Source organism: Microtus pennsylvanicus, chromosome 6 (assembly GCF_037038515.1).
Source record: "Microtus pennsylvanicus isolate mMicPen1 chromosome 6, mMicPen1.hap1, whole genome shotgun sequence".
Classification (NCBI taxonomy): domain Eukaryota; kingdom Metazoa; phylum Chordata; class Mammalia; order Rodentia; family Cricetidae; genus Microtus; species Microtus pennsylvanicus.
The window spans coordinates 109780050-109793436 of NC_134584.1; the positions used below are offsets into that span (position 1 = coordinate 109780050).

Below are 13387 nucleotides of genomic sequence, written 5' to 3' on the forward strand. Positions count from 1 at the left end.
TTTTCTCCCTTTCTGTGGATTTTTTCACCTTTGCTTTTAGTTTTTATTATTGTTTCCAAGTTATGTGTAGGTGTGTGTTTGCGTGTCTTGCATGAGGGCTCAGAGGCACTGGGTACCCTGGAGCCGGAATCATAGGCTGTTTGTAAGCCACCTGATGCTCGGAATTGAACCCGGGTTCGCTGGAAAAGCAACAAGTGCTCTTAACCACTGAGCCATCACTCCAGCCCTGTTTTTTCACTTTCTTGATACTGTTTGCGATTTGGGATCATATTTGAGAATCCTTTACCAAACTGCGCCTGGTTTTGAGCTTTACAAGAGCAGTATTATTCCCAATGCAGTTGCCTGCTATTTTGTATATTGTTGAAAACTATAAGACTTTCTCGTGGCTGGAGAGATGGCTCAGAGGTAAGAGCATTGCCTGCTCTTCCAAAGGTCCTGAGTTCAATTCCCAGCAATCACATGGTGGCTCACAACCATCTATAATGAGGTCTGGTGTCCTCTTCTGGCCTGCAGGCATATACACAGGCAGAATATTGTATACATAATAAATAAATATTAAAAAAAAGATTTTCTCTATTCTTTGTTGTTCAGGCATTTTCATGGCTTTCCAGTCTTCCATCGTGTGACCACACCGCACATCAGTTTCCAGTCCCCTGTTGATAAGTATCTGCGTTCCTCTCAGTTGTTTTGATGACATCGATGCCACTATAAACAACCCATTTAATTCTTTGGTACGATCTAATTTAAAAATGGCTACCTTTTTTTTTTAAATGAGTGAAGATATTAGAATGAGTGAACAGCATAGCAGGGCAGGTATTTGACTGGAAACACTGATGTTTCTCAGCTGCCTATCTTGACTAGAAACTGGTCCACGAAGCTACAGCAAGCCCTGCTAATGAACTTGCTCGGTGTCTACACTAAGCACGCGGTGTGTTTTTCTGCTGCGAGCAATCAGAGGAGTTACAGGCTCATTTCCCTGATTTCAAGTCGGAACACTTAGCAACAGGAAGATGTCCACACAGGTTGGGAAGCAACTATGAAATGCAGACCTTTTCTTTACCCACCAGCTCTCCCTGAGGGAGGCTGCAGGGGGGCCAACCCGGAGAGTCTATCTTGAAACGATCCTAAGATTAAACCTTTGTCAGCACTGAAAACTCCGGAGTGAAAACCAGCATGAAGGTCCCATGTTAGTCTATACTACAGCTGCTTTAATTACTTAAAAGGTCAAAGAGCCAAGACCCAATAAACCTAGTCTACTGATTGCAGGTTCCAGAACTTTCCACAACCAGGAAAGAGATACATACCCACACTTAGGTGCATGGTTGAGAAAAGGAAACACTTCCTTTATAGTCCCAGCTAGATTGGGTCACAGGGGTGTCTAAAAGGGCTTTGAAATAACTCAAAGAAAGATCTGATAATCCCCTCCAAAAAAAAAAAAAAATCAAGTGTCAGATTGACAGGACCTCTTCTCCGTCCCACCCTCTGGGGTTTTCCACCACTGTGGTGAGTGGGAGGGGTCACAAAGCTGCCAGATTTCTTCATGATTTGTAAAACAATACCACGGGAGAGGCGTGAAGCAAGAGTTCAACTCTTGAAAGGGGTTTGGTTTGTGGTTTGATTACTGGCCTAACTGATGGCCTTGGCCGACGTTGAGCAAACACGGAATTGGAAGAGAAGGAGGTGGGGTAGAACCCTTGACGCATAAAAAGCTCCGTGGGAGTCACCACAGCACGGAGGTCAGCAAGAGAGGCCCAAGATGAGGTGAGTCCACGGTGCACATCTCACACTTGGGGTACTCGGTGGGAGAGGTGCAAAAACGGAACGGGACCAGGGGGCTAAAGTTCTAGGTGAGGCAAGCCCATGGGCTGTAGGCTGCATGATGCTGAGGATAGCTGTGAATGCAGCTCAACCCAAAACTGTAAGCTTAGAGAATTATGAGACTTCCTTCCTTCCTTCTTCCCTCCTTCCCCCTCTCCTTCCCTCCCTCTCTCTTTCCTTCTCTTTCCTTCCTTCTTTTCTTTTCTTTCTGTAACCTGATTGTGCAGTTTGAGCTGTGAGTTTTGCAGGTGACAATGTCATGCTGCTGAAAAGTCAAAGGCAGGATGTGCTTGGAACCCCAGGGAGTGAAGGGCCAGTGACCAAACCCCTCCTTCTGCATCTATGCATTCACACAGGCTGGTTATCTCTAAGGAGGGCCTTTCCTCTTAAGTTTATAGAGGTTTGTTTTGACCAGGTACATAGCAGCTTCCTGGAATATTGACTGTACCTATTTATAGACCTGCTTTTAGTGAAACAAAGATAATAGTCTCACATTTTAGTGACACAATCAAGGCACCCGGATTTCTATCAAATTAGACTTTGGAGGCTGAGCAAAGACTAGAAGCAGAACATCACCAAGAAATTCCTGCCTGGCCAGCATCTGCTGGGATTTGGTCCCCTTTTAAGTGGGGTTTGTGCACCAGTGATGGCCAGCCACAGCCATGCCTTTAGGAAGTCAGTTTTCCCCAGGTAATCATCTGGCATTCTTGGGTTTGATATACTACCCTTTAAAGTCAAACACTCAGGAAGTGATATGAACAGCCAGACATGAGTCAGGGGTGACGGTGTGCACCCGGTGACTCTGGAAACTGAGTTTGTGACAAGCCTGGGCAATGAGTGACATTGTGTCTTAAGAGTGACAACTATGACGAGTTATACATTAAAATGACCTTTTCATCATGGGACATTTCAGAAAGTAGCAAGAATAGCAAAATAAACCGTGGCCCTCACCTTTAAGTTAGCTACAATGTACTAACGGTGTCTTCATAGCCCAGGACTTCACTGCTGTGCAGCAGACTTCTTGCTGGGCATCGTGGGTCATCACTGAGAAAGGCTCACAGCTCTGTGCCTCTCTCCACTCCGTTCCGCTTTTCTCACCCCACCTCCCTCAGCTGTTTTGAGACAGGCACTTGGCATGTAGCACAGGGTGTTCTCAAAGCCCTGATCCTCCTGCCTCTGCCTCAGAGTGTGGAGAGTTGAGGTGGCATAGATGCTATCATACTGGCCTTCCTTCCTCTGTTGTGTGGTCTCTCTCTGAAGCTTGGAAAGAATTCCCAGTGATACGGAGTTTGCTGAAGCCTGTGGGGATGGGGTTGGGAGGTTGGGGGTAGGGAGGACACAGCTCCATTCTCTTTCTTTACTAGCTTCTTAATGGAAAGTGTGTGTGTGTGTGTGTGTGTGTGTGTGTGTGTGTATGCGTGTGTGTGTGCGCGCGCGCGTGCATGTGTGTTGCAAGACTACACGTGCAAGGCGACCAACTCTCCATCTTGCCCCCTCTCTGCAGAGCCCTGGGAGTAGTTGTCACTCTCCTGCTCTGGGGACAGCTCTTTGCTGTGGACTTGGGCAATGATGCCATGGATACTGCAGGTGAGCCTCTGGGTTTTCCCAGGAACTGTGTGCCCCGGCACGGCTGTGCCCCAGTGTGGCCCTATCAAGGCTTCACCATGTAAGGGAAGACCCGGCTCCTCTTCCTACCCTCTTCTTCCCTACGTCTTTGGGGCTTCCCTTCCTCAGCTTCCACTCGGGAGTGCAAGGGAGTCTGGCGTGCAGGGCAGCTCCCTCTTGGCTGACTTTTCATAGGAAGCCATCTGGGCATTCACAACCCTTACTGGCTTCTTTTTCTTGGCAGATGACAGCTGCCCAAGGCCCCCGGAGATTGCCAACGGCTACGTGGAGCACTTGGTTCGCTATCGCTGCCGCCAATTCTACAGATTGAGGACCAAAGGAGATGGTCAGGCCTGGATGAGTGTCCCTCCCTGCACACCCCCTGGCCCTGGCTGGTGTCCCTATGATGGATGGGGCTGGGGTACCTGGGCAGAAACCTCATGAGTACTGCCTGGAGCCAGGAGAGTTAGATTCCGATAAAGTTTCTGTCTCCTGTTGGTGGTCCTTCTGCCAAACTAAGTTGTCTCAGCTTCCTGTTTCGGGGCAGCAACTTCATGGCTCCTGTTGCCCGGGAGTGCAGTCTTCACCTATGACACTGGGCAGCCTCACTATTCTCGAGTTTCTAAGAATGCCACTGTGTCTTTAAAGCTCCTGTGGGTCTTATAGCATCTTTTTTTCAGAGACGCTCTTAGTTTCACTTTTTTTCGATGAGGAAACTGAGGCACAGAGTGGCCGAGGTAGCCTGTGAGAGGCAGAGTCAGGGTCTGTCTGAATCCTGACTTCTTCCTGTCCTATGCTGCCATCTGTCATGACTGACTTCTGTCCTGCCAGGCACAACGTGACTCGTGACTTGAGGCCCGGTACTCCGGCCTTTTTTTGCTCCCTTTCCTCCGATGTTTTTTAACCCTTCTGGTTAGAATCTCCTCACGCTGCACCGAGGCCAAATTTGTGTTCCCTGAGTTCATCTCTTCCTTTTGTTTCAGGAGTGTATACCTTGAACAATGAGAACCAGTGGGTGAATGAAGACCTTGGAGAGAGACTCCCTGAATGCGAGGCAGGTAGGTGCTGAGGTCTTAGAGTGTGGGCGGGGATGGAGGCTAACGTGGCAGAGCCATGTTCCTCTTGTGTGGTCTGAATCTGTGAGAACCAAGACAGGGTTATAGAGAGCAAAGCAGGGACAAGACGACTCCCAGAGAGCTTAGTATGTGGCTTGGCCATTTAGGCCCAAGGGGGTTGGCTCAATCTACCCAGCTTCCCATGAAGATGCCTCCAGACAGAACACCTGCTTACAGAGACTCGGTCAAAGGTAAAGTGAATGTCCCAGGAAGGAGCAGGCTGGGGACAAAATAAGCTAAGCCCACAAGGAGTAAGGCAGGACATGGGGGGCAGCTGGGACCCCTGCACTTCATAGTTCTCCCCTCTTCTGCCTGAATAAGGATTTTGCTCAATTTCTACGATCGGTGGCAGGAACTGCCAACTGGCTTTGGGTTAACTTCAACATCTGTTCCTGCTAACACTGCTGCACGCCCATCTTTGAGCATGAAACATACATACAGCTTCCAGTCCTTTCGTTGAGTTTCAGAGACTTGTGGAATTTTTGTGTGTGATAATGTTTATATATGTGTATGCACGTATGCAGGTATATATATTTATATAGCAGTTTATCAGCCAGGGTTTAAAAAAAATTCTGTCTGAGTCATGTACTGTGTAAATACTAGAAATGAGAGGGGCAGGTGGCAATGGCAGAGCGAATGTTGCTTGGTGTAGAAACAGCAGCGGCTGATGCTTCCAGGGCTTCCGCGGGTGGGGCCTGCTCCACACTGATGCTCACATCCCTCCCTCCCTCTGTAGTGTGCGGGAAGCCGAAGAATCCTGTGGACCAGGTGCAGCGCATCATCGGCGGCTCTCTGGATGCCAAAGGCAGCTTTCCTTGGCAGGCCAAGATGGTCTCCCGCCATAACCTCATCACGGGGGCCACTCTGATCAGTGACCAGTGGCTGCTGACGACGGCCAAAAACCTCTACCTGAATCACAGTGAGGATGCGAAAGCCAAGGACATCGCCCCGACCTTACGACTCTCTGTGGGAAGAAATCAGGCGGTGGAGATTGAGAAGGTGGTCATCCACCCCAACCGCTCTGTGGTAGACATTGGGCTGATCAAGCTCAAGCAGAAGGTGCCTGTCAACGAGAGAGTGATGCCCATTTGCTTGCCTTCCAAAGACTACGCAGCACCAGGCCGCATGGGCTATGTGTCTGGCTGGGGGCGGAATGCCAACTTTAGATTTACTGAACGTCTCAAGTATGTCATGCTGCCTGTGGCTGACCAGGACAGCTGTGTGCTGCACTATGAGGGCAGCACAGTGCCCGAGAAGAAGACCCACAAGAGTCCTGTGGGGGTACAGCCCATCTTGAATGAACATACCTTCTGTGCTGGCATGACCAAGTACCAGGAAGACACCTGCTATGGCGATGCTGGCAGTGCCTTCGCCATTCACGACCTGGAGCAGGACACCTGGTATGCAGCTGGGATCCTGAGCTTCGATAAGAGCTGTTCTGTGGCCGAGTATGGCGTGTACGTCAAAGTGAACTCCATCCTGGACTGGATTCAGGAAACCATGGCCCAGGACTAGTACAGGGCCGACTGGACGGCTATGCCCAGGCAGGCTGGCAGTCTATGTCTGAGAGCACTATTTACCACGGAGGAAGGGGGTGTGGAAGGGACAGGTGCTAGCCCCACACTGCTCGGTCAATAATAAAGAACTTGCTTCTGACACCTTTGTAGTCTGGGGCTTTTATTCTCATTTACAGTATTGGGCAGCCAAGCAGGGTGGACTGGAAAAATGGGACCACTCCCCCCCACATCCTGAGGTGCCAGGAAATCCCTAGGGTGCTGTAGACTGTCTGCCTTGGGGAATCATGTTTATGAAACCCAGGTCTGAGGGAGATCAGTCAAGGAAAGAGACTTGGAGAAGTGAAGTGCTTTGGTTACATTCAGTCAGTTACTTAACAATGGGGCTGAACTTGGTCCTGGTCTGCTTGACTGCAAACTCTGAGCCCAGCAGCAGATCCCGTCACCCCTCTAAGTGGGTGAGGAAAGCCTGTGAGGCGTGTGAGCTCAGAGTGGGCCAAGGGTTGTGACAGAAGCCTGGGTTTGTGCTTCCACCTGCCAGTGCCCAGGAACCAAAAGAGCGCACATGCAGGCAGGCTATTTATTGACTCGATGGGTCCTCGCCACAGCTCAGCCCACAGATTTGCCTGGCGACTTAAGTTCCCTGGTTGCTATTTTCCCCAGATCTTTCCCATTAGGGATAAACACTAGTGACTCTCTCGAGTTCCCTGGCTGGAATGTGCTGGGACTCGGCTGAGTTGGGGTCTCCTTCCCAGTGGCTCCTCTTCCACAGGGGAAAAACTCAGCTTGCCCTGGGGTTTGGAGACAAGCCACATGCCCTTCTACCTCAGAGATACACTTCCTTGGCCCCAAGTCTTAGTTCAGCCCTTCTCTAGTCTACCCTCTCACATGCCAAACAGCCTCTCCTCACAGCATATGAGGCCACCAGGGAAGCACTCGCCTGCATGCTCGGAGTCACTGGGCATCTTCCCAGGGCAGAGCTGTGGGGTCCAGGGAGACAAGGACCTATATTCTAGAAACCGAAACAGAGCAGTCACACTCACACAACACCTGGGAGCAGGTGGCTGGCCACTACCTAGAGGGAAGTGAGAAACCTGGCCCTTCCTTCATGGCTCTGCTTTCCTAGTAGCAATGCTTCTCCCTTCCTGCACAAGGCCTTTCTCGTCTCTCCTCAGAGACCTTTCTCTGTCCAGGAGTCATTTACAGTACACGGTATCTAGCACCGGACAGGACATATAACACAGGCTTAATAAACACTAATGGAAGGGAAAGCAACCACGATAGGACTGCAGCCCCCCCCCCTCACCCCAGCCCTCAGGGAGAAAGATGAAAAGCGTTCTTCCCTGTGCGGGCTTTGAGATTTGCTGGCACCTGAGCACTTAGGTCAAAGGACGGAAGACCCAGTCGACAGTGAGTTGGACAAAAGAATTTTATTTTTTCATAGGGATGTGGAGGAAGGGTTAGAGTTCACGTGGAGTTCAGTAACATTAGGGGTCTGACTCTCATCTCTGCACACACTAAGCCGGGGGGGCTGCCACAGCCCTCTATGTATAAGAAGGGGATGGGAAAAGACTCTTCTCCCATCCTGAAGTGGCCCAGACAACCTTTCTGTGCCACAATCATCAAAACCGGGTCCCGTTTCACTTTTCCCCGAAGGACAGGCTTAGAAAGAAGGAGCTGACCACAGGGCTGGCCCTGAGGTGACAGTGCCGCTGTGACGAGCCTGGGCCTCTGCTGGCAGCAAGTCTCTGGCTACCCAGCAGGTCTCAAGCTGCTTGGCCATGGGCCTCCAGATCTGTATCTACGCTCTCATTCCAGAGTGTCAGGAACAACCACCACCAGAGGTTTAAGAGAAACACAAGCTTCCTGAGCTTGGGCTGGGGGACCCTGGAAGCTCAGCTGTTCTTCAAAAGCCACTGGGATCAGCAAATCCCACAGGCTCCTCCTAACAATTCTGGTATACCTTTGGTCTTGAGTCCTTGAAATAAGAGCTCCGTCCTTTACTTCCCAAGGAAGTAAACTTGTTGTTTAGCTTAAACTGTGCTGGATGGTGAAGGGCCACCTTTTCCTCTTGTCAATTTAGTGGCCTGCCAGCTATAAATGAGCAGGACCAGGGCAGTTCTCTCGGTCCATGCCAGGATGGTCCCTGAAACAAAAGAACTCACCTACAACTAATAGAATGCTAATTATTTCAAGAGAAGCTGGGACAGGAGGGAGCAAAAGGGGCAAGGGAATGGAGGCGAGGGGAAGGGTTGCGTGTGTGCACATACATGCCCATTAAACTGTTCTCACAGTGTCTAGGACGATGGATGACCTTAAGGGTAAAGACAGGTCCAGGTAAAGGGAACTTACAAAGACACTGAACACTGCCGCCTATCTGCTCCAAGGCTCTCAGGGAATGGACACTCAGACATCTGGAGTTTTGGGGCACTGGGGCTTCTGCACAGGGGCCACTGATTACAGGCACATCAGACCTCTTCGCTGGGGCACTGACCACGTCTTTGAGGGACTCCAGACCATAGGCCCTCTGGGTTCAGGTCTTGTTTCCACCCATGACTCTTTCATCTCCAGCAACCTTGAGTGCACTAAATGTCTTGATAGAGGAGGTCATATTTGGGGATATTCTTGGGATCAATAGGACTCTGGACAATAAGTTTTCCCCTCATTGCTCCCCGGTAGATGACTTCAATCAAATCCACGAAGTCTTGTTTGGTTTTGAAGCTTCCTACAAATTTAGTGTGATCTGGAGACCTGCAGCAGAGGGAAATAACCGCGTCAGAGCTTTCCAGTGCATGAAGCCTGCACGGTCAGCAGCCAGCGGCGGCCTCCACCTGTGGGGTGACCACTGCCCTTCCCCAGGCAGAGCATACAGGACCAGATCCAGGGCAGAGGTCAAGATCTGGGTGTGGGAATCCCCTGCCTTTCCGCTACTTTCCACGTCACTCACTCCAGGATAGCCTGGCGAGGTCTGAGTCCTGCAGTGGGCAGTTTGCTAAGGGTCTCTGCAAAAGCCCACTAGCTCATCACAGTCGCTCAAGTTCTCCTCACCGACTCTTCTGAGTTGTGAGTATTAATAAATAACCTTACAAATTATGCTCGTAGGAAATTTAAGAAGAGAAATAAAGTCAGCTGTGAGGCCAGAAGTCACTTTTCGATGGGTACCCTTCCAGTTCTGTGTGTGTGTGGGGTGTGCATTCCATGTATTTTGCTAGGGTAGGAACCACGCCACAGATCCTCTAGCAACGTGATCTTACAGCGAGTATTTGCCTTGGGGCTGTAAAATGTGCACTGACAACACACTACGAAACTGCTGGAAACGGAAGTACTGGGCTGAAAGATGGAGCGCTGAGAAGGTATGCGAAACCGTGCTCTGGATTCCATGGGAGGAGGTCGTTCTAAACGATCACAGGAAGCAGATCTGAGCAGGACAAGCAGCTCCAAACAGACAGTGTCAAACTCATCTCTGTCAGGTAATGGGAAAGCAGCAAGGGATGACCAGTCCTAGACCCAGCCAATGGTACTCATCTGGGGCTGGGAACAGGGTGGAGGGCAGTGCAGAAGATACCATGTGACTTATTTTGACGGGTCTTCTTAAAGAATGACTTCAATATTCTGAGTGGCAGAAGACATTTGCATATTTAAATTAGAAATCAAAATTTGCCAATCACACTTGAAACACCTGCAAACTGCACTGAAGTTTCTCATAAGAAAAATAGAAAGCATCAAATAAGGAGCCAGCACTCACTCACCCAGACTCAGAGAGCAACGGAAAAGTAAGTGAGCTCCTGAACCTGCCCTGAGAGAACCAACTTCCCAGACTGCAGTCAACTTACCCATAATCCACTTTCATGTGCTGCCCATTGAAGAAAAACACAGTAGAGGGAATATAGCTGATGTCAAAATACTGCGTGTAAACCGGAGTGTGGTCCACATCTACCAGGTAAATAGCCGCCATTTTACTGAGGTCAGCAGAAGTCTTTGAGAGCTGTGAATGATAAGACGGATGGAGGTTACACTGTACTATGCCAGGTGCATGATGCTTCTTTTGTGAACCGTATTGTAATATTGTATGTGAAACTTACTATGACATTTTTTTTTTGGGAAAAAAATTTTGTTTGAGAAAATACCTGAACCAAGAATCAAGTGCACTTGAATTCCTCATAAGACACAATCCTGGAACTTGCTATAAACCAGGCTGGCCTTGAGCTCACAGGGGACCACCTGTCTCTGCCTCACAAGTGCTGGGTTAACTGTGTACACTACGCCCAGCCAGACACACTATTACTGTTCAGAGGGTGGATCCCTGTCGAGAGGCTCTGGAGAAGGCACAGTGTGGTTGTCTGAATGAGAATGGCCCTCATGGGCTCAGATACCTGAATATTTGGGCTCCCAGTTGGTAGGAATGTTTGAGAAGATTTAGGACATGTGGCCTTGTGGGAGGAAGTGTGCCATGATGGGCAGACTGAGGTTTCAGAAGGTTTCACACCATTCCCAGTTAGTTTTCTATGTCTTTTGCTTGTGTCAAGACATGAGCTATAAGCCCCTAGTAAACTCTTTCTTGTATAAGTTGTCTTGGTCATGCTGTCTTATCATGGCAATAGAGAAGTAACCAGAACTTCCACTGTTTTGTTGATGCTTGAGATAAATTCTTTTTCAAGTTTTATTTACTTGTGTGTGCGCAGGGTAGGATTGGTGCATGTGTACTACACACGTGCAGGGGCCAGAGGACAATCTGTTGGGGTCAGGTCTCTCCTTCTTAGCGGCAAGAGCCCTCCCTTGCTGAGTCATCTCATGGGCTTGTGTTTCATTATTTTCAAGAAAGGAATCTATACTCTCTTAAAGTGAGCTATAGATCCTGATATACCTGCCCGCAACAGCTCAGGAACACTCACACATTTGCTTCCCACAGTTGATGGTGGAAGAGGCCTGTCCTTGGTTCAATCTCCACGGTAAACAGAGACACAAAGACAAAAATAAAAAAAAAACACCCAAACCCTCTGTTTTCTCATTTCCCCAATTTATTAATTGGCCTGTGAAGACGTGATGTGAAACTTGACCTCTCCACCAGGCCCGTTCTAGGAGCAGCAAACAAGCAGCACCTTGGCAGCCAGGGAAACAGCTCAGACCCCGCTTTGCTGCTGCTGCACCCTGGAGGGATTTCTGAATTCTGCATGGATTGTTGCTGTGACCGTGGAAAGGACAAGGTTCAGACATCTAGTGTTGGCGTTTCCTGCTCTTCCACTGCTTGACTTTTCATTTAAAGCTGCTCACTTAAAAAGTCACTTACAATGTCATCCAGCTGCAGACAGACCGGGTCCTCATCCCTCCCAAACCTGAGAACCAACACCTTCTCCGCAGTGCTTTTGATGGCCTGGTCCACTTCTTTCTTGCTAGTCAGTTTGGGCAAGAGGAAACTCATCTGGAAAAATCCCAGTGGGAGTCTTCACTGCCAAGTCTGTGAAGTTTACAGGCTGTTTAGATGAAGTCATGAGTCCTGGTGCAAAGAACAAAACAACGCCACTGAGCCTCAGTCATGAATTCGGGTGATTTAAGAAGCCTTCCAGCAAGCCTATTCTGTGAAGAGGCCCCACCCCTGGCTTGCTATCCTTGGGCCCAGCTTCCAGAACTTCATAGAACATCCTGAAACACCAGGTGACTGCTTTCAGTAATTTCTCTCAGAAATACATGAGAAATACCATACCATAAGAACATATGCATGGTTCTGTGTTTGCTCCCTTTTTACACAAGAGATATTATAAGTATTATAAGTCAGTGGTCCAGCGAATGAGAGTCAGGCAGAACCCTGGGGTTTGATGGCTACTCAGCCTAGGGGAGGTGAGTCAGGCAGAACCCTGGGATCTGATGGCCACTCAGCCTAGGGGAGGTGGAGTCAGGCAGCTCCCTGGGACCTGATGGCCACTCAGCCTAGGGGAGGTGGAGTCAGGCAGCTCCCTGGGACCTGATGGCCAGTCAGCCTAGCCTATTCAATGAGTTGTAGGCAGCCTGAGAACTTGTCTCAAAAAGATCAAAGTGGACGGCAGCCAATGCAAGACACCTGAGGTTGCCTTTGGGCCTCCACATGCAGGTGTGCAAGGACAGGTGCACACACAAGACAGGAATAACATTTATACAAGAAATGAAGTTGTTCCAGCTATAGGTCACCATTTGAATATTTTACACACGCGTCTCACATGCATGTGTATCTGTGCACCACTGTGTGCTGGTGTCAGCAAAGGCCAGAAGAGAGTATCAGATTCTTTGGAACTGGAGTTACAGACAGATGCGAGGTGGCACACAGGTGCCAGGAATTGAACCCAGGTCCTCTGGAAGAGCAGCTAATGCTCTTATCTTCTGAGCCATCTCTCCAGCCCTAAATAGAGAATCTGACTGCCAGTATAAACGGAGAATCATACAAGAAATGAGCACTAAATACACTTGGAAAGCCCAGTTTTGCAAGCAGTCAAATGACAAAGTCAAAGGCACATTTAAGAAGTGCATTAAAGCTCACAACCATTAAATAAAGACAGTAACACACCGTGGCAAGAGAGAGAAGGGGCAGCAGGAATGTTGGAATTCAGAGGCAAAGCCTCTTTAGAAGGAAAATTGGCACGTTCTTTACACAACAGCTCTATTTTGAGAATATGAATTAGGACACAAAAACATGTTCACAGGATAATTAGACATAGATCATGGCAAAAAGCAGCAAACAACCTAAAACCCATCAATAGGATATTGATAATAGTAGTCTTGCGAGCTACCTTATACAAGTCACTGAAAAAGTTATGAAGCAGTATTAAAGTCTGATTGTGCTTTTTGTAAAAATTTAATGTGTAATACTTACATAGAAAAATGGAAATACCTATCCCAAGGTATCATCAAAGGACATATTTGAATACGAACAGACAGGTGATTATTATTTCTACTAAGGGTCTCGGTTAGCAGCCCATGTTGGCCTTGAATTTGTGGCAATCTTCCTGTCTCTGCTTTACAACTGCTGGCATTACAGGCTTGTGCCACTACGCCAAGAAGATAACTTTCATTTATGTCAGGGCGGACATGTCTACTTTCCAAACTATCCCTCACATGTGTTTTTCAGGATGCCGGTGCCAGGGAGGACACTTCGGAAAAACTGTAAGCAATCCTGATTCCTTCACGGGATGGCCGAGGCACAACCGTCTCCTTCCTCAGTCCCAACCCAGGAAAGGACCTTAACCCCGACTAACCTGGGCTGTTGTTTACAAATGCTTCTTCAACCCGCAAACCCTTACAAGCGGAAGTGAGAAACACGGACGCAGAAAATGAACGTACCATTGCGCGTCCCAGTCAAGAGACCAA

At 48.8% G+C, this 13387-nt stretch overlaps 2 protein-coding genes across 3 annotated transcripts; one reads left to right on the forward strand and one right to left on the reverse strand.

Annotated features, from left to right (window-relative positions):
* The first annotated feature begins 1687 nt into the window (after positions 1-1687).
* On the forward strand, positions 1688-6194 carry LOC142852496 (haptoglobin). Its single transcript, XM_075977377.1, has 5 exons — positions 1688-1761; positions 3323-3405; positions 3668-3769; positions 4407-4481; positions 5275-6194. The coding sequence occupies exons 1-5, from the start codon at positions 1757-1759 to the stop codon at positions 6051-6053; spliced, it is 1044 nt and encodes a 347-aa protein (XP_075833492.1). The 5' UTR covers positions 1688-1756; the 3' UTR covers positions 6054-6194.
* Positions 6195-7463: 1269 nt separating this feature from the next.
* On the reverse strand, positions 7464-13351 carry Txnl4b (thioredoxin like 4B). 2 transcript variants are annotated; one of them, XM_075977378.1, is made up of 4 exons: positions 13276-13351; positions 11340-11546; positions 9886-10037; positions 7464-8803 (listed from the first exon to the last, which is right to left on the reverse strand). In XM_075977378.1, the coding sequence occupies exons 2-4, from the start codon at positions 11469-11471 to the stop codon at positions 8638-8640; spliced, it is 450 nt and encodes a 149-aa protein (XP_075833493.1). In that variant the 5' UTR covers positions 11472-11546; positions 13276-13351; the 3' UTR covers positions 7464-8637. The 2 variants fall into 2 exon arrangements, with proteins under 2 accessions (XP_075833493.1, XP_075833494.1); XM_075977379.1 differs by having other exon boundaries at positions 12894-13320.
* Positions 13352-13387: the final 36 nt, after the last annotated feature.

What these genes read in the sequence shown, in the direction of transcription:
- LOC142852496 (XM_075977377.1), top strand. An exon ending in ATTGAGGACCAAAGGAGATG is followed by an intron (nt 3,770 to 4,406) that starts GTCAGGCCTGGA and finishes CTTTTGTTTCAG; the next exon opens with GAGTGTATACCTTGAACAAT. An exon ending in ACTCCCTGAATGCGAGGCAG is followed by an intron (nt 4,482 to 5,274) that starts GTAGGTGCTGAG and finishes CTCCCTCTGTAG; the next exon opens with TGTGCGGGAAGCCGAAGAAT.
- Txnl4b (XM_075977378.1), bottom strand. Translation starts at nt 11,471, where the DNA reads ATGAGTTTCCTCTTGCCCAAACTGACTAGCAAGAAAGAAGTGGACCAG. An exon ending in GTCTGCAGCTGGATGACATT is followed by an intron (nt 10,038 to 11,339) that starts GTAAGTGACTTT and finishes TATCATTCACAG; the next exon opens with CTCTCAAAGACTTCTGCTGA. An exon ending in CACATGAAAGTGGATTATGG is followed by an intron (nt 8,804 to 9,885) that starts GTAAGTTGACTG and finishes CCTCTGCTGCAG; the next exon opens with GTCTCCAGATCACACTAAAT.